This window comes from Pan troglodytes, chromosome 16, assembly GCF_028858775.2.
Source record: "Pan troglodytes isolate AG18354 chromosome 16, NHGRI_mPanTro3-v2.0_pri, whole genome shotgun sequence".
NCBI classification, from domain to species: domain Eukaryota; kingdom Metazoa; phylum Chordata; class Mammalia; order Primates; family Hominidae; genus Pan; species Pan troglodytes.
In genome coordinates, this window is record NC_072414.2 from 41,417,610 (window position 1) to 41,438,311 (window position 20,702).

Consider the following 20,702-nt stretch of genomic DNA (forward strand, 5'->3'; position numbering starts at 1 on the left):
GTTAATTCTTTGAAGCCAGCAATGGTGTGTTAAAAAAGAAAATTCAATCTACAAATAACAAAAAAAAGACAATAGTTCAAAGTATTCCTGTGCTTAATCTATCACTATAGGTCTATTAAAACAAGAGCAACAAACGGTTGCCAATGTATAACTTAAAACATCCAGAGGGTTACCCCATCTACAGTTGCCTAAAGTTATTCTTAGTTCCTGGAGAATTCATTTAGAAGCATAAGCATAATAAGGGCACAGTGAAATCTAAGTTTGGTTCTCCATTATAGCTGTGGTCCTAATGAATTGTGGGCCCATCCTGAATTAATAATTCTCCAATAAAAATGATAATCAAAGAATTTAAACCATTGATACAGTTCCCTTGTTGATATTAATCTGTTCATTAATATTACTTGGATCATATTTCCAAATTACAGAGTGTAATAGCATCTAATGCACTTTCATAGATCACAATTTTATTCTTTTGTTTCCCATTTTACAGTTAATCCTATGTAGCAGATATTAAGGAGGCACTAAGCACTCTTTGCTAACAAACTATCCATTTCTTTCATTTAAGTATTTAGCACTTAGTTAGCAAATGTGGACTTCTCACTTACTGATTTCTTGGTTTAAAATCCATGGGTTCAGTATGGAACAAATGGATTTAGTAGCTCTTGAATATCTTTACACTGTAAACTTACTATTGATAACTTTTATTTCTTTAGAAGCAATATCTAAGTCCTAGGAATTCTGAGCCTGCTCATTATTGTTACCTCCCAAACTAGCGGAGTGTGATTCAGAACACAATAACATTATATTTTCTTTCCTCCTTCTCTTCCTCCTTTTAGAGAATACATGATAGGATGTTTTCAGCTTTCTAGCTTTCAACAGATGCAATGATCAAAGAGTCTGTCCCCCTCTGCTTTAATAAATGTGGAACATTCAACATTTGGCATATGAAGAGTAACTGGGTACATCTGAACTATTCTGTGCTCTTCATTCTGTTCCCTAAAGGGACAGATACAAAGAGAAATCACATAAACTATAATCCAGTTGAGTAGATTTAATTTCCTTTTCCTATTTGGTCTACATGCACCACCTGGTGGTAAAGTAGTGCATTTCACATAGAGTGTGTGTGTGTGTGTGCGCGCGCGCGCGTGTGTGTGTTCTGAGGAGTATATAACATGAGAAAGATAATTTTAATATGCTTTCCTAATACTGATTTAGATAGACAACACAATTATTCTACACCAAGAATCTAATACAACACTTGAGCACTACTTCATGTATAACAGAACAGGAAGTAAAGGAGAGAACTCATGCTGGAAAGTAAAATAGCTTTCACTTATTTACCTTAGCAATACATATTATAATTCCATCTCTAAATTAACATTTATTGTTCCAATATTCTTATTGAGGCAAAAATCAAACACTGATAATCAATGTGAAACCATTTCCTCCTTTTTAAAGAATAACAGCTTTTAAAAGTAGGTGCCCTGTTCCTTATATTAGTAGTGAGTATAAGTCACAGATCACAGAATTGTAAAGCACCATAGAGGCATTAGACCAATACACCAATTTTACAAATGTAGCAGCTGAGACTCTGGAACAGCAGGTAACTTGCCCAAAGTCATACTGGTCATTAGTGGTCCAACACAAATAAGAATCTAGATCTTCTCACTTTCAGCCTAGGAATATAATACATAAAAATTGTACTTATATTCATTTTCAATGAATTGTCTCTGTATGATGTGATAATATTCAACTTATCTACACAGTGCTTTAAGGCACTCATATGTTAGTTAACACATACCAGTTTTGTTCTAACATTCTGAGCACAAAGAAGTAATTGAAGAAATGCATGTATCATAAAGTTATGGAAAAGATTTTCTAAGTATTAAAAAACCCTATATATATGTTCAAATGAATAATTTTCCAAGTATAATACAACTGCTATATTGCAAAGAAGGTTTAAAAAATTCCCTTTCCCCTTCTAACTGCTTCAGAACCAGAGATCTGTTTCTACAAAGTAGGTACCCACTTGTAGATTTAAGCATAAAACATGTTCATAGCTCCCTCTCATGACCATTGAATACTATACAAGCCTCCTTTTATTCTCGCTGTTGTATTCAACTAACAGCTCACTGGCTAAGTTTTAATTGCTTCCAATGAGGTCAGCAAAGGTATTTATCGAAAAGCCCTGAATAAAAGGCTCACACACACACACAAGCACACACGCGCTCACACACAGAGAGAAAATCCTTCTGCCTGTTGATTTATGGAAACAATTATGATTCTGCTGGAGAACTTTTCAGCTGAGAAATAGTTTGTAGCTACAGTAGAAAGGCTCAAGTTGCACCAGGCAGACAACAGACATGGAATTCTTATATATCCAGCTGTTATCAACAAAACAAGTAAGTTACTGTTATTTGTCTTTAAAAACAATGCTGAATGTTTTCTAAAAGTTTATCTCTTTTTCTGATTTTAGTACTGAGCAGGAAAGTAAAGTTACAAGATTTTTGAGCCATGTAACTATCTATAGTAATTATGCTGTAGAACATAAAGATAAGGTTGAAGTTCTCCAGAGCAATCCTGACATTTAACTTAAAAAACCTGGGCAGTTGAGGAGAAAATAATTGATTAACCACAAATGTAAAAGCATATAATAAAGAAGTCTAGGGAGAAAGCAGTTACACTTTGTTAGCAGTAATTGTAAAAACTTAATTTAAATCAATAGTTCTGAGTGCAGTATGGTTCTCACAAAATAGCAATTGGAATGAATGGTACAGTCATATTCTGTTTTGTCTCTACTCATGCATAAATTTTATAAATCTACACATAAAGTGGTAAAGATTTTGACATCCTCTGTGAAGGCTGTTTTAAATGTATCTTCAAAGAATAACCTATACTGTATTCTAATACTACTACTTACCCACTAAAATTTACACATACAATTTTTTATCTTCCTCTCTCCTCCCCTCCCTATTCTTAATCTCTCATTGCAAACAGAAGTCAAATAGCAAACAGCGTCACAGCAACTGAACTTACTACGAACTGTTTTTATGAGGATTTATCAACAGAGTTATTTAAGGAGGAATCCTGTGTTGTTATCAGGAACTAAAAGGATAAGGCTAACAATTTGGAAAGAGCAACTACTCTTTCTTAAATCAATCTACAATTCACAGATAGGAAGAGGTCAATGACCTAGGAGTAACAATCAACTCAAGATTCATTTTCATTATGTTATTCATGAACACCCGGAGCACTACACTATAATGCACAAATGGATACTGACATGGATCCTGCCAACTTTGCTCTACAGATCATGCTTTCACATTATCTGTCTAGTGGGTACTATATCTTTAGCTTGCAATGACATGACTCCAGAGCAAATGGCTACAAATGTGAACTGTTCCAGCCCTGAGCGACACACAAGAAGTTATGATTACATGGAAGGAGGGGATATAAGAGTGAGAAGACTCTTCTGTCGAACACAGTGGTACCTGAGGATCGATAAAAGAGGCAAAGTAAAAGGGACCCAAGAGATGAAGAATAATTACAGTAAGTAATTTTAAGTACTGCTTATGAACCTTAGCAATCTGTTAATGGATCAATTTTCAGGTGACATGTTTTCTCAGCTTCCTTTTGCTTCTTGAAAAAAAATTAAATAAAATGTCACCTAATTTCTCTAAATTGAACTATGTTGAACTATGCCCCTAAAAATATCTCTTTTAACAGGGCAAATCTACTTACATTATAGTTGGACCTGATAATCCAAGCCAATTTGAAAATATATACTCCTTGTCCTGAAAATGCTCATAAGTTAAGCAAAATGTAAATAATATTATTCACACCAAAATGTGACTTAATATTGTCTAAGCAAAACTTATTAAGCTATCTAATTTAGAACTTCATAAATTATCACTAAAAGCTATTTATCACTAGTTTAAAGAGTAGGGAAATTATTTTTATTAATTTGATTTTCTTTGAAATAATATTTTCATGATGTAAATTAAAATACTTAATCTGTGCTAAGATATGCATTCCTTTGCAATTGTGTATAATGATAAAATAGAAGGGAATCTGTGGTATCCTTATTCATTTGAGTCATAATGAGCTTGTATTAAGTTGATGACTTATCAACTTAGGCAGAAAAACAGATCTCTCCTAACGTTTTCCTTAACTAAATCTTTTATGTCATAAAAGTTCTGTGCTACCTTAAGAAAAATGTAAAGGTGAGGGGAAAAAAGTGGGCTGGAAGAGATGGTAATTCCATGTTTTTCAATTTAAAGCCTTACATTTTTCCCAAGAATCAGTTATTCTTCTTATGTTAAAATATCAGGGTTGTGTTTTGCATTTAATGGTTATGATGAATAACCAACTTCAATAGTATTAAATGTAATGGAATAAGATACACACCTCAACATATACATTAAGGATTTAAAATACTTAGTAAAAATAAATTTTGTTTATATTACTAGCACTCAGACAACATTGTTATTAATATATAATTTCATATTAATTGTTTTAAAGTCATTTGAAAAAGAATGCATGGGGAGACTGGTGTAAACATGTGCAAATCACAGTGCCAGGCTTGCAGCAATTACTCAAACTTTTGTTGCCTGTTTACTGAATGACTTTTAGGGTTCTGAACTAATCAACCAATCAATGGGAATTTCAGAGAATTATGTTTCCAATATGAAAATGAGAAGACCTTCTTTTTAACCATAATTGATATAGAATGTTAAGGCCATTTTAATGACTGGACAGTTATGGTTTTATTATTAGTATTTATTATTATTACTGAGATTAATAAAGGTATCATGTTAGTCCTAGAAGATCATTCTTACTATACTAAAGTTTATCTAAGGAAATGACTATTTGGAGACAATTTTTTTGATATCTACTTCTACATGAGCAACAGAATTTGGCTTATAATTAATTTATTTAAAAGTTGCTCAGATTTATCATGGATAATATCATGGATATAATAACAATATTATATATTATCATGGATAATATATATCAATAATAATATCATGGATAATAAAACCTGGTGGAGACGACAGAGCCTAGGTAAAAATTATGACACATGGGGCAACTCCCTGTCTACGAATGATCTGGGGACAATTTCTTTGTTTTTCTGACCCTCAATTTTTCATCTATAAAATGTGGGATAGGTACAGATGATTTCCATGATACTTTCCAGTTCTTATAGTCTATTCTATTTTAAACCACAGAATATATTTCATAAATATAAAGAAACCTAAATACCCATTGTATAATTATCTCACACAACGAATGAGATGAAAGTAATAGGATAAGCTGTCAGAACTAATTTCAAATTATAGCAATAAGGTTACCAAACCTTAACTGTGGAATTCTACATGCTGACTACTCCTTTTGAATCCTTTTACCAAGTAATGAAAAAGCAAAAAAGTAGATGTAAAATCCAGTGAAAATGAATAGTATGCATAATTATTTAGGATCAACAATATCTTCAATTGGAATACATTTGCATATGTAAATTTTATTTTGTTTGTGTTAAAATTTCTTGAAACAATGAAACTCAGGTAGTACACATGCATAAAATGCTAAAATTATTTTATAGTTTGAAATGCAATTTAGTGCTAACTTTGAGTAACCCTAAAGCCAATTTTGTAAACCATCTCCTCTAACACCAATTCTATAGCACAAAAGAAAAAAAAAGGAAGTCGCCCTATATTGTTATAAATTAGAATGTCACAATACCAGTGTACTAAAAAGACAAGATACACATCATGTAAATAATTTTTACTTCTATAAACTTTTTAATAGGCTGTATATATGATATACTTTCTTGATATCGTTAACTATCCTGGAAAGGGAAACTTTCATCAGAATCCTTTAAGTAAACCCTAAAACTGTCGTCAGGTTATGTGGCTATCTTATTGGAGAAGGAGTCAGTAAGATTTCTCCAAAGTTAAAAAGAGGATAAGGCACTCTTTTTTTTTCTATAGGAAGTCCTTAGGTACAGAGGGAAATGCTACAATGAAGAATATATGGAGAATAACATGTTAGAAGAAAATTCTGATAGCCATTTCCTATTATTTGAAGGGTAGCCTTACTATAATAATTTTAAGAGTGAATGTCCAATTGTGCTAATTGACACATGTGAAGTTGAAGCTGCTATATTAGGAAATCTAGGTTCAAAAAATGCTCAGAATTTGTTTAAAATAACAAGAATGGAAACTTGAAATTATGACATTTGAAGATTGTTTACATTCCTCAATCATTAATTGAATGAATGGACAAATAAATGAATGAAAGAATGTTTCCTTCCGATTTTCATTAAAATGAGAGAAAAAGGTAATTGGATTGTCTACTAGAATGAAATGCAGCAGGATTCTGATTAAAGATCAGAATCAAACTCAGAATTTCATTTTCAATGTTTTGATGCCTTAAATTTTTTCAACAGGTTGTCATGTCAATCACCTTTCTTTGGAGTCTTTTAAGTTAGTATAGATTTTAGTGTCTTGGAAGATAAAATTTTACATGAAAAGTAATATACCAGCTATGCAAAATATAATTATTCTTCTGGTTACCAAAAGAAAGTCCCCAATCTTTTCTCATGACTTTTTTTTGAATGACTGACCTGAGAATGTCAATAGGCTTCAGAGGACTACTCACTTCACCAGCAGAAGCAATGCTTCCACACAGGAATGTGGTTTTTTAAGATACTAGTAAATATGGATTGGAGCTAGCAGGAGAAGTAAAATATCTAGATGTATAATTCTGCTTCCACAATGTTTTGGGCTCGGGTAGATGGATGGAGGGCATGGAGAAAGAAAAGGGAGTTGTGGGCAAGTGGATGTGACTGCTCATGTCTCATAACTTTAGGGAATTTTTAAAAATTACTTAAGCTATCCTGGATTGTGAGGTTGTCACTTACTTTAGTCTTACCTTAATTACTGTGTTGTTTTGTAAAATATTTTAAGTTTAGATTAGAATGAATATATTACAGAAAGAGTGCATCAAGGAACCCAAGGGAAATAAGACTTGTATTAGTAGACATATAAATAAGAACTATGAAGATGGGGGAATTCATGAGAGGCCAAGAGATACTGGACCATATTTCTGACTCTTGAGGGGACAGAAGCTGCTACTAGAGAACTGGTCATAAGGATTGTGTACTACTGTTACCCAGGAGGCAGAAAGTCTCTCCCCTTTACTTATCTCTCTGGTGGCTTCACATTTAGCCTAACAGTGGGTTTCCAGGTGATGAAACTAGTATCTAACCTTAACTAATAATAAGAATACTAAAAGCATAAAATGTCCCTCCAAAGTACACATTCAAAATGAAGTAAATATTCATTTTCTCTGCAGAAGAAGAAGAGCATTGAGAACATCATAAAAGGGTGAAATGAATGGTCAATACTTCCACTTTTGTTGTCAGAACTCTCCCCATGGGGACAAGATCAGAGGGTGAATTTAGATTACTGCTGCACCAGGCAGTCCAACAGCAGACAGAGGCTATCATTCTGCACCTGACAGAAATAACAGTGCTCTTTAAGCTGAGTATTGAGGTGCCGAGTGAGAGAAAGCAGCAGTGCACTGGGCACTCAGTGACCGCCTTGAGAGACAGATGTGGAAGACAGAATCCAATCCCTCAGTATAATTTTCTTGCTTTTGGTATCCAATTACTAAAAAGTTGTGCTCTTCCCAATAATATTCAATATCATCTACTCCTTTTAAGAATTTCTTGTCATAAATTGCCTCACTTGATTATAATGAAGCACTGTTAGTTCCATAGCAAGAAAAGGGTTAGCCATTCTGAAAACTGGCCAATGATTTGGCAATATTCTCTTTTGGACTGTTAGACTGTGATGGGATATGGCCTAACAATTGGCAAAAGGCAAATAAACACAGCGTTGCTGAATTTGACTTTGGCTACAAAACCTTCAGCGACTCATTTGTCAACAATTCTTTGGATAGGCTCCTACTTAACAATAATGTCTGTTAGAAGCTAGCAAATACACATATTGCCTCTGAATATGGAGATGGTAAATTTGCTTATATTCTAAACAGTTCTTAGCAAGTTATCTAAAAGAACAATAATTCACATTATCAGAATCAAAAATAGCAATGTAAGGACAACCTCTGCCTTTAAAAAAATAGATAATAAGTAACATATCTATGCAGTCGAACCAAAATCCTAGCAATTATAGACAAGGTAGAATCTTGTAGAACTGGAGACCCGCATTCCCTTAAGTAACTTCTTAGGGCTTTAAATTATGGAGAATGGATAAACTGCTGGGGAGCAGATTTGAAAATATTAGCCATTCTTTGATTAGTTTTTAATTTTATAATCTTTTCTTTTTGGCTATCACATGTGCCTGGCACTTATGAAGTGCTAATAAGTTCATTCATTGCCACGAGTGCATCTCTTATCATCTCTTTTCTCTTTTGTAAATCCTCATCTAGACTGACCCTTATGACTCAGCTGTACAATAACTCTTTAGCCTACAGTTCTAGAGCATTCAGAGGCCCAAGTGAATTACAGAGAATGGAAGAAGTCAGCTCTTAGATATATTGAAAGGGTTGCCTTTTCTAGATTTTTCTATCTCTCAACCTTGTCTAAATATTACAATCAGCTGGGGAACTTTAAAAAAATACTGATGCCAGGTTCCAACCACAAAAAATTTTTCATTAAATTGATCTGAGGTACAGTCTGGGCATCAGGAATTTTAAAAGCTTCCCCAGATAATTCTGACATGCTGCCAGGGATGAGAACCACTGGACTAAGGGGATCACATTAGATTACTGGGGAATTAAGTCAGAATCTCACAAAGGTGGGAAGGACCAGGCATTAGTATTTGTTAAAGTTCTCCAATGATTCTAAAGTGCAGCTAAGGTTGCAAACCACTGCTTATGGAGAACAAGAATTCTAATTCAGCCTGGACCACCTCAGGGGTCTTGGGAATGTTTCAGACCCTGTAGAGGGATTCAAAGTTAACTTGAACCCTAGAGGATTTTGAAATAGGCTTGATTAGGCATAAATCTCTGAATTATGCACCAAGAGGGTTCTTCTGGGCTCATCTGACCTCTCTGACAAATCTTAGTGGCTCCAACATTTGGTGAACTGGCCTGGAAATGTACGTGATGATAGCTCTGTAGCTACTATGTTAAGAAGACTGCTTTGGTGAATGAGTTAGCTGCAGGGAAGAATAGGTTCTGTACCACAGCCTCACAATGACAGGCAGGTCTGCATCTCTTCTGACACTTTAAAGTGGTGTTGCAGTAGAGTACTTGAAGTACAGGCCTCAATGTCTGCTTATTCTGCACTTAAATGAGCCACCTTATGACTATGAACTCAGATGCTCCCAGATTAGGATCTCACCTCTCATGGCCACACAACCAAGTTCAAAGGCAGAGGTTTAAGGAGACAACCTCTAGCCTAGGAAACCCAGGGGGAGAGAACCACAGTTCTAGAGGGTTGGCTTAGTCTGCTTTGTGTTGATATAAGAGAATACTGCAGATTGGATAATTTATAAAGAAAAGAAATTTATTCTTCACAGTTCTGGAGGCTGGGAAGTCCAATATCAAGGTAATGGCATCTAGCAAGGGCCTGCTTGCTGTGTCATTCCATGGTGGAAGGTAGAAGGGCAAGAATGTATGAGAGTAAGAGAGTATGAGACAGACAGGGCTGAAATCATTTTTTCTAACAACCCATTCTCTTCATAACTCACTTCTGAGAAAATGACATTAATCTATTCAGGAGGTTGAAGGCTTCATGGCCTAATCACCTCTCAATGGTCCCATCTCTTAATACCATCACAATGGCAATTAAATTTCAACATGAGTTTTGGAGAGGACATTCAAACCATAGCAAGGGTCTATCCAGATCAGAGAAAAGACATAAAGCTAGAGGACTGTTCTCTTTTTAAGACTGGAATGATGCACAACATTAGGGCAAAGCTTTTTTTTTTTTTTTTTTCTAAGGATCATAGCTTTCTTCCTTTGTATCACACAATTTTTGGTAGCACAATAACTTCTCTAACATCACTATTGGAATACAATACTTTTCCATTTTTAAATTTTATATATCTCACAATAAAATTATGTATACTTAAGTAATATGGAGAAAAATGACTCTTGTTCAATGAAATAGACTTTAATATAAACTCCTTTACTAAACAATATCTAACATTTTTACCCCTCAAATAGGTTGCAAATGAAAATCCTCTGCCTTCCACATGATTTGGAAAATTGTGTTAAAGAGTTCCTGAATGTTTAACCGCTTTTGGACCAAGTTTTATATCTGCATTTGAGATTATATCTGGACATATCTTTAGTAGAGAAGTCGTGTCAAATTCACTAACAAAAATGTCATTAAAGTTCCTTAACTATGTGTATGAAAGGGTTTGTGTAGTAATATGTAAAGACAAAGTGATTAAGATGGGGAGTGAGAGAGGAGAATTATCCAGTACCCATGCCCAGGTAAACCTTGTCTTTAGGCAGGCAACATCATTCTCAGAGGAAAAAAATTTGATGTATACTGGGGAGAATTGGCTCTAGAGATTCTCCAGTTGCTTAACTTCCCTCCAGAAGAAAGTAATCTCTTCTACTGGAGTGGTCATGAGTACTTGATAGAGTCATTAGCTAGTGTCCATCTAAAAATAAAGAGGAAGAAAATATCTTTGTGAACAGGAGGAAAAAGAGCAAAAGAGAAAAGGAAAAAGACTTTACATAAAAATTATTGGATTTTAAATCTTCTGTAAACTTAAAATGAAGCAAAGTTTCTCATAAAATATAGCTTCACTAACTTTCTTGATGCACTTAAAGAATGAGACAATGGAATGACAAGATAGTAGAAGGAAGAAACAAAACCACTAAAATGCTGGGGGTTGGATTTAACTAGAAATTGAAATAATAATTTCAGATAATAATACAGAGGAGTTGAAATGATAATAGATTATTACAGGTATTACTCAAATAGGTTTGAATCTCTTGGTTGATTTTGTGCCGAAAACTGTAATAATCTTTGCTTATTTATCAGAATTATTCTGAAACTGAATTTATTTTTAAGATTAATGTAAGAGAAATAAGACATGTTTCAATATCCTCAAATATCACATTTGTTATATTCTATTGTAATATTTCCCATTTTATCTGGCTACTTGAACTTTAGATGTAACTGTAAGTAATGCTAAGAAAATAGTTTGAGACCAAATTCAGAATGAACTCAGCTTGCAGAATTTTCTTAAGGTAATATTTCCAAACTGTGTTTCTTTATAACACTAGTGCCCCCTGAGATATTAAGGCTGTTTCCTGTAGCACAGCTTCTCTAACTAACCTGCTGAGAAATATTAGGTTAAATAAAATTGAACAATTTTTTTTCAGCAGAATTTCTCTGAGTCTATACTATACTAATGAGAATTTTAAAAACTCTAGGAAAAGAGTATACATGATTTCTTAAACTTATTTGACAACATAACACTCCTCCTCTCCCTCACCTCCATTCTTAGTCCCTGGTTTGGGTGGAATATTTAAATTTTATTAAATTTCAACTTGAGAGCTATTGTCTAAGGATCTATCTTTGGTGTTGTCGAGAACCAAACGAAGTTGCCACTAAATTGTTTGAATCAAATAAAAAAACTATACAATTGACCTGAACCAACATTTTAATAATGACCAACTAAGCATGTATGCCAAAGTCAGAAGATTATATATGATTTTGGACTATTAGAGTAATATTTCGTGCATGAATACTGGACAGAAATCCAGGGATTTGCAATGGGATTTAAGCCTAATTTAAAATTCTTTCTGAGTTCTGAGCAGATTTATAGGAACACCCTCCTGTAACAAGAAATGATGCCCAACAGCTATTATTTGGGCCACCGATAAACTAACCAAAAACATTTCCTATGCTATAACCTAAAAATGCTTTAGGATCCTAATATGATTGAAAAATTCTTACTGTATATATCTAAAACAATAAATTTTTACTTTTCAAAAAAGTAGTTGGAGCAAAATTTGTTGCTATTTCAATTATTTCAATAAAGAAATGTTTCATTTACTGGCTAAAAATTATTTAGAAATTTAACATAATCTGATGAAAGGACTACAAATTTAATGAATTAATCTCCACATTCTTCAAAGAAATCAATTATTTGAGATTTTCAATACAGAGCCAGTAATGGTCTTATTCTCTTTCTGTGCCCCAATTGCTTTTCTACCTGTGCACAGCACATCTGCCTTGTCTTATGATTCTTTCTGTTTGCATTTGGCACTGTCACTAGAATGTCAGTTCTGAGAAAATAAGTACCATATCTTACTTTTTATTTTTTAAATCTTCCAGTGGTAGAAGCAGCAGCACTTAGCCCAGTGTAAGAGGTGAAAGGGTAAAAGAGGGGAGAAAGATTGGTGATCACTCAATATATTTATCCTTTAATTTATTACACATTTAAAATTAGATGTAAATAAGAAATAGATTACTAAATTATCATGAAAATTTAAAGTGGGCAAGAATTAAAAGCCTTGCTGAAATAAAAGAGAAATACACTTCACTTCCCTCTCATTCTCTATCACTAAAAAAAAATGGCCTCCAGAACCAATTTGATTTAATGTCTTTCTAGGTGATTTCAAGGAACTGGTGGAAAATTTAGTTTATTGTAGAGGCCAACTATATAAGCAGACACAGTTACCACTGGTGACACTGGAAGGTTGATTGGCAGGGCATAGTGAAGACCAATTCCAGAGGAGCTGTGGCCCTCCATGACACCCATTTTTGTTCCCACCTGACTGCCAGCTAATCCATGCATGCCAAAAACTATAAACAGAAAAAAACAGTAATTCATAGTTGATATTGGTTTAAGGAATATCTGCATTAGAGACAAAAAGAGAAAAAGTCTTTAATAATTACATGAGCTATACTAGAAAACAAGCAGTGGACTGATAATTTTGGGGCAGGGGTCTGCCTACTAATATTGATCCTGGAGTTGCTGATCAGCACTGAAGGGAGGAGAGGGCATATGCATAGGAAGAGAGAACTGGGGAGAAGTCAAGAAAGTTGGTGAATCCACTCTCAATTCGTTTTAGTGCCAGTAGCCTGATCTTCAGGAGTCTTTTGGTATCTTACGGGGTCTCTAACTATACTTCTGACCATAGGCCTAGTTTATCTGGTTCATATTGAGGCAGCTCTCATAGGAAGGTCACTTGTAGGTGTTACATAGTTTCCTCCTTTGTTTGCATGAATAATGAAGATATGCAAAATTTTAAAGGCTAATGACTTTTTTTTTTAAATTAATTCAACCAAGTTATTTATACCTCCTTTTGCTAGACTAAGAATACAATAGTAAGCAAATATACAGTCCATGCTTTTACAGAATTAACAGTTGGGAGTCAAGGGAGAACTCCAAGTCAGAGTGAGTAAGTTTAGAGCACATCGCAGGTTGTCGAACCCAACACAAGGAGAAGGGCATGGAAATCTTTTCTGAGAGGAAATAGCCTGAAGAATGAAAGGACAAAAGATAGAGGACAGATGTATTATCCTCAGAGGAAATGCTTTTTGTAGATGTTTGGTAGTAACAGTACTGCAAGATTGGGAAATGAAAAGTGATTTAACATCTTTCCAAGTATCAATGCTAAACTCACCAAGGTAAAAGTTTTTTTTCTATTAAAAATATAAGAACATTTACTCTTTATTAATTTGCATGCTTCGAATGATTGCTATGTTTATTAAAAACATAACTACCAGCAACTTAAATTAAATCTAAAAACATAGACTGTGAATTTGTTCACTGTGTATGCTCAATCTGGCAAGGGAAAACATCAATAATTAATAAAAAACTAATTAATAATTAATTAATTAATAAAAAGAGAACCAATTTCTCAAAGTTCATACAATGTTTTTCCTTTAAAGGGAAATTTTAAAGGCATAATTCAATTGGAATAATATATTTTTTCTGAATAACTGCATATTTTTCACTTTTTTATGATAAACAGTATGTTGTGTGTATTTTACAACAATAAAAATACATTCATACAAAACAGTAATGTTCATTTCGAACACATACAAAATGGTATACATTAAAATCATTGTGTATGAAGTGAGAGGGGGGTACATGGGGAAAAGGCATAAGTGTGAAAAAAATGAATGAAATATTTTTTACTTTTTAATGCCTTTTCAATCTTTGACCATAAGTGTAACTTACCTATGTCAGCTGTTGACAAATAATCACTGTAAAATCGAAGTAATCTTTATGGAGTTTTTTTCCCTAACAGTTTCTAAAATGTGAGAAAAATAATTTTGAGTCATATGTTTGGCATGTAAGGACAAAATTATGAAGGTTATCTACCACATTCTTTAAGATAAGACATACTTTTACTACCATGAGCACTGGATCACCTGTTTCAACTATGTAATCAAGACACTCAGTAGTCAAGCAGCTGTGCATAGTTTTATGCCCTCTAATTCATGAAGTATGCTACTTTCATAAAACTACTGATATGTCTTTGTTTCTGCAAAATTAGGCTCACCTCCCTTCTTGTATAAATAATGTGTTATAAAATAATGTTGGATGTTTAACAGGCACACAGAAGTGCTTTCAGCTTTGAAAAGATTCTGGCCAAATTTGGTCTTCAAATTTTCTCTTAACTGGCTGGAAGATGGCCAGATATTGAATAATAATAGATACCCCAAAGAAGATGAGCATAAATCTATATCATAGTTGCTATGTTGTAATTTAAAATTTTTGATGTTTTGAAGTACTATTTAGTAGTTTATTAGATATTCAAATTAATATTACCACTAAAATTACTGCACTGTATAGAAGTAAATCTGTTACTGTTGACATAAATCTTTTAATTTAGTCTGCAAAATCTTACAATGTACAACTGGGAACATTTTTATTGAGTGAATAAATGTAAGTATATAATTAATGTTAATTCTTTAAAAATACATATGCCAATATTGAAATTGGTACAGAGTACTTTATTCCATTCTGATTAATTCTCAAAATATCTCCATGCTGTAAGCTTGCAATTACACAGTTACTTCATTTCACGGAAGAAAAAAAAGACCCTCAGGAAACTGGCCAGCTTAATAAGTTTGCTGGTATATAAATTCTAACTGTTTTAAAATTATACATGGGCCTGTTTTACTTCCTATTTAGATGTTGTTCATTTTAGTGAAGAAAGATTGGTGTTCAAAATTAGCCAGTGTTTCAGATGATCCTATCAAAAACCTTTGCATACAATGTTGATTGTTTTCTGAAAATATTTGAGTAGTCAGTTAAAGATTAGATATTGCATAGTAGGTCTGATGAGTCCATTGTGTGATTAACATCATTGTATATTAAGGAGCAAGAAGTTCACATATAGAATCTTGCTTTAAACCTTCCAGCTTTCCTATTATCAACACAAGCTGGTTACTAAGACTGTGAAGAGGAAAAATGAGACATTTTTAAGTAAATTTTTTCCCTCAATGAAAACATGGGCCATTAGTATTAAGATAACAAAAATGACTACTACAACAAAAATTAAATGTGTGAGTGGTTTCTATGTGTCTGGCACTGTGTTAAACACTTTATATACATTATTTAATTTAATCTTCACAGGGCTCTTATTAGGTGGGCAGACTTATGCTCATTTGCAGATGGGGGAGATTTGGCTCACAGAATTAAGTAACTTGCTCTAGGTTACATAGCTAGTAACTGTCAAAGTTGGGATGTGAATGCAAGTAGGTTTAACTCCAAAGCACAGCTTTAGTATCATCACATGTATCACTATACTGTCCCTGGTGTTATTAAAACATCGCATATTACTTTGTATCAAGCAGTGGGATAATTTGCATCTGAAGAAATACAAATAACTGAAATTTTCTTCTCTGTAATATGACCTAATGAATACTTGGCATTATCTTCAGCTTATTAAATAAAAACTTACTCCAAGTTTCCTTGTACAAAATATATCCATCTGTCTTCCCCTGAGAAGGCGTAGCAACCTTCAGTTTATTTTGCTTACACATTGCTAAGATGCTACAAAATTTAACTTGGTTGTATTTTAAACACATTCCTGACATTTATTAAAACTATTTATACTTCTGTTCTTTAGGGTCTGGAAAATTATTATAGAATGCATAATAATAATTATCCAGACACTACATATATATTAAACTGCATATATACAGTTTAATTTCAGATAATCTCAGATAATTTAGTCATATTTAGGAATGCCTAAAGATAATTTCCTTCCCTAAAGCCACTAAATCCAAATACAAAGCAACACAAAAACAAATAAAAGAAACAGCAGAGAGTTTGTTTTAACAAGCATGTCTGAAGGATGGTGAAAAAGAAACAGTTTACTGGCAAATAGGTTCTTTCTTTTGTCCATGTCCTTAGTTTATTTTTAATCCTTTTAGGACTGTGCTCCACAAAAAGTAAGAGGCAAAAGAAAGGGAATAAAAATGATGAATTAATCCAAAGATAGTGTATCTGGAATTCTATTTTAAGGATTTTTTTGGGGTGTGATTCTGGGTAAATCATATCTCTGTTTCTCAATATTTTTCTGAAAACCAGACATGCATTATTTGTGACCTGATTAACTTTAGGTTCTTTCAGTGTCTTAAGAATATCTTAGAAGGTTTGTATTCTGAAAGTTGCAGTGGCTCTTTCCAGCAATTAGAATACTATTTATTGCAATATTTACTGAGCATATATTACGTATTATGTACTGTGTATGCACAGATACACAATGCAAGCACCCACTATTGAAAAAATTCAGCCTATGTGTGGATACCAACACCAAAGAGTCAATTTCAGTAGAATATAGTAAGTACTGTGATAAAGATATGTTCAGGGAGTTAGAGGACTCTAGTGGAGGCCAGCTAACAGAACCTGGGAGAGAAAGGGCAAGACTCTCAAAAAACATATTTTAACCACATCTCAAAGAGCCAGTGGGAGTGAATCAGGCTAGAGAAGAGGGTAGGAAATGGGGAAGGGAGTCAGAAGAAAGGGTATCTCTTCCTGGAAAATAGTACATGAAGAAAAAGCTGAGTTGTGTGTCAGTAGGTTTGTATGGGAATTAGTGTTTCAGGAGTACCAAGTTCAAGATAGGAAGTAGGAAGAGATAAGACTGCAGGGAAGTCTCATATCTTGGAAAGTTGTTTTAGGGAATATGAAGCTTTACGCATAGGCTATAAGGAGCCATTGAAGAATAGTAGAAGCACTAACTAATCAAAAACAGTCATTTACATTATTCACAAAAATGACCTGGATAGTTAATATCAATTAATAACTCAAATATTACTTTGTTAAAAATTAAACCTTTCTTACCAAATCCTCTTACCAGAACTACCCACAAAGCAATGAAATTAACTCGTGATAATGAATATCCATTGCTTTGTTCCACCCAGTCTTTGATACAGGGATTTATAAATGGACCAGATTGTCAATTGCAGAAGCGAAAAGGGAGAAAAGTAGGCTAGAAAATTCACCAATGAGTTATCAGTCTTAGCTTATCACACCAATAGCATTATTTTGTATAAATATTAATACACATTATATATAGCATAGGAGTAGATTGAGTTGATAAGAAAGTGAGAGGGAGCACGAGGACAAGGAAATAATACTGTATCATATATTATGGAACCTGGGTGTTAATCCTTTTTCTTCCAATAATTAACTGAATGACCTTGGGCAAATACTTGACTATCCTAGGCCTCAGTTTTTGTTTTTGTATTTGTTTTATAAATATAAATTGAAGAGAGGTAGGCCACATTTCTTGAATAGATTACAGTTGTTAAATGTTACCAATAGTGCTAAGCAACTGAGAGAGAGAGAGAGTGGGTGGTAAGGTGAGAGAAGGAAAGATAAGAGAGAGGGAGAAAAAAGAGAGAGAGAGAAAATTAGTTATCTATTGTTGCATAACAAGTTACCTAAAATTTACCAGCTTAAAACAGTATTTATTATCTTGCAGTTTCAGAGGGTCAGGAATTTGGGAGTAGCTTAGCTGAGTGGGTTGGTCTTAGGGACTCTTACGAGGTTGCAATCAAACTGTCAGCTAGGGCTGAAGTCTTCTTAAGTCTTGACTGGGGCTGAAGGATCTATATAAAGCATTCTCACATTGTTGTTGGCAGGCCTCTGTTTCTATCAGGCTGTTGGCCGGCAACTTCCTCTTTGCTATGTGGGCCTCTCGACAGGCTTCCTGAGTGTCCTTATAACATGACAACTGGCCTCCTTCAGACTGAGCAATGAGAGGGGTAGGAGAGAGAGAGAGAGAGGGAGGGAGAAAGAGAGAGAGAAAGGGAGGCAAAGAGAGAGAGAATCTTTAAGATGGAAATTGCAGTGTGACGTACCATCATTTCTGCCTTATTTTATTGGTCACACAGACTAACCCTAGTAAAATAGTAAAACGTGGGGGGAGGGAACTACCCAAGGGTGTGAATAGTGAATACTAAGTGTTAGGGATCATTGGGGCCAAACCACGGACTAACTACCATGCATGGTTTTTGCATCTGAAGAATTTTTAGTCAAGTTGAAATTCTAAGTACACATAAAATTAAGTTAAAGCAACAATAGAAGAGAAACAGAGCAATAAGTTTGTGGAATAAGCTTGTTTCTGAACAAGCCTGAGAAGTAGATAGCTTTCCTTATTGGAACTGCTAATCTGGGTTAGGGTCTCCTCAGGAGGAACGTGGCTCTCTTCTCTTACTGCAGACAGAGGGAAGAAACCTTATACCATGTGTTAATACCCCACTTCGTAGCATTGAGAAAGAAACTGGATGATTTGCTTGCTTAAAATCACACTAATGGTTGTGTGAAACAAAGACAACTCCACTCTGGAATTACAGGTCTGGAAGGAAGCCATGAGATCATAGAGTCCAGAGATTTTGACATGAAGTTTGCAGATAGCCCTCAGGGAAACTGGAAAGGAAAAAATATGCACAAATATTGGGGACAGGATTCAAAGCGTTTATCACATTATCAAAAGTATCTGTGTTTCCAATAAAAGTTTAAGAAGCACTGATCTAGTCTATTATGCTTATTTTATTTAATGAGGGAACTGAGTCACGAGAAGATAACTTTTCAAAATGACATCACGAATTAGTGGCAGTGGTGGTTTGGACTGGAATTGAAGTCTTCTGGTTTTTAGTTCAGCATACTTTTAGTTAAACCCACTGTGTAAACAATATGCATTATTACTGTGGTTTGTAATACCAAAAGCTTAGCTGATTTCCTTCTGTTTATACACTCTTACAATTTGGATCATTTCCCCTTTTGTTCTCCCACCAAATGTCAAAAAGTTGATATATTTCTTATAAGTAAAAGAGTCATCATAGAGGGGTAGAATATTGCTCCAAAGTATTTATAGTGAAAAGCCAGTGTTTATATATATAGGAAAAAGAGATCAGCAAATTGATTATAGTTGGCCATCTATAATATAAAACCAAATACTTAATTGAAACTGAAATTGAAACTACTTAATGTCCTATTTACATAAAATTATCTAAAACGAACATATTGTTGTACAGTCATATAGCTAAAATAAAATTAACCAAATTAATGCATTAATATTTATTAAACAAATAGATGGGAGAATAAAAACTTCTCTTTATTGGGTATTAACTATTTGTCAGGCACAGCGCTTGGTGCTTTACATGATTTCTCTCATCTAATTCCATTTTATAAATGAGGAAAATGAGGCTCAGTTTGACAGTCAGAGACTGGTTTGGTTCTAGTAAACAACAGAGTCAGGACCTGAACTCAGGGCTCTACAGAAATGAAAAGCCAATGCTCTTTCCACCCATTGAGTTGTTTTGTTATATAACATTCTGAAGTTGATTACTGAGGTATTATTAAACATTCTAATATTTTAACATTTTAAGTTTTCTATCAAGATGATACTGGTTATAAGTTGGTTTAGACTGAAAAAACTGTAACAAGAAAACTCAACCTGCTTACTGCTTAGAGATTCATTCTTTTTGGCTTAATGTTTTATCTTTCAAAGTGTAAATTACCACCAAAACATAACACTTAAATACTTATGAATATCTTACAACTTTAAAATGAATGAGTAAATAAGATAATTTCCTGAATGTGGGATTTGATTGGGTAGAACACAGAGAACATGAGATTACCTTAAAAGGAGAAGAGAATACAGAAGTGAAAGAGACTGCAGAAGGAGGTCAGAGGCCTCACCAAACAATACTGCCAATGTTGCCTGGGTGCCCACAACTTAGATTTTCAAATTAAACACTCAATTCATACTTATTTAGCATCAATTTAAGTCTGCAGTGTTATAGGCTCATTAGGGGATACAACGATTAGAAAGCATAACATATGTCTTGGATTCAGCCCCTAAGAATCCAATTTTAGAAATAAAACTAATATCAACACAAGATGAAGTAAAATAAAAATAAAATTAGAGAGACATTAAACGCTAAATCATATGGTATTGGCCACAGTTCCAACAGGAGCTCCAGAGGATTGAAGTAGACCAGGAAAGTAGACCAGGAAGCATTACAGACAAAGTGGGGCATAAAGATTAGTTAGGATTTCCATATATAGAGAGAAAAGGAGAGTGCATTTCATGACATGGTATAATTTTCTTCTGATTCACCACAGCAGTACTTCTCAGGGGCTCCACATCATTTCATATGTTCAGCCTCTCAAATAACAATGATAATGATTATAATACTATTTTATTTTATTCATAATTCTTATTCTTTATTA

The 20,702-nt window shown here is 33.9% G+C and overlaps 2 protein-coding genes across 7 annotated transcripts in view; one reads left to right on the forward strand and one right to left on the reverse strand.

Annotated features, from left to right (window-relative positions):
• Positions 1–20,702, reverse strand: part of FAM227B (family with sequence similarity 227 member B) — a 297,097-nt gene that overhangs the window by 97,534 nt on the left and 178,861 nt on the right. The gene's annotated exons all lie outside the window — the stretch shown is intronic.
• FGF7 (fibroblast growth factor 7) overlaps positions 2,204–20,702 on the forward strand; it is a 67,120-nt gene continuing 48,621 nt past the window's right edge. Inside the window, exons 1-2 of the mRNA XM_001167319.8 lie at positions 2,204–2,402; positions 2,998–3,549. Coding sequence (XP_001167319.1) covers positions 3,264–3,549 — 286 coding nt within the window. The 5' untranslated portion in view covers positions 2,204–2,402; positions 2,998–3,263. The remainder of the gene's footprint in view (positions 2,403–2,997; positions 3,550–20,702) is intronic.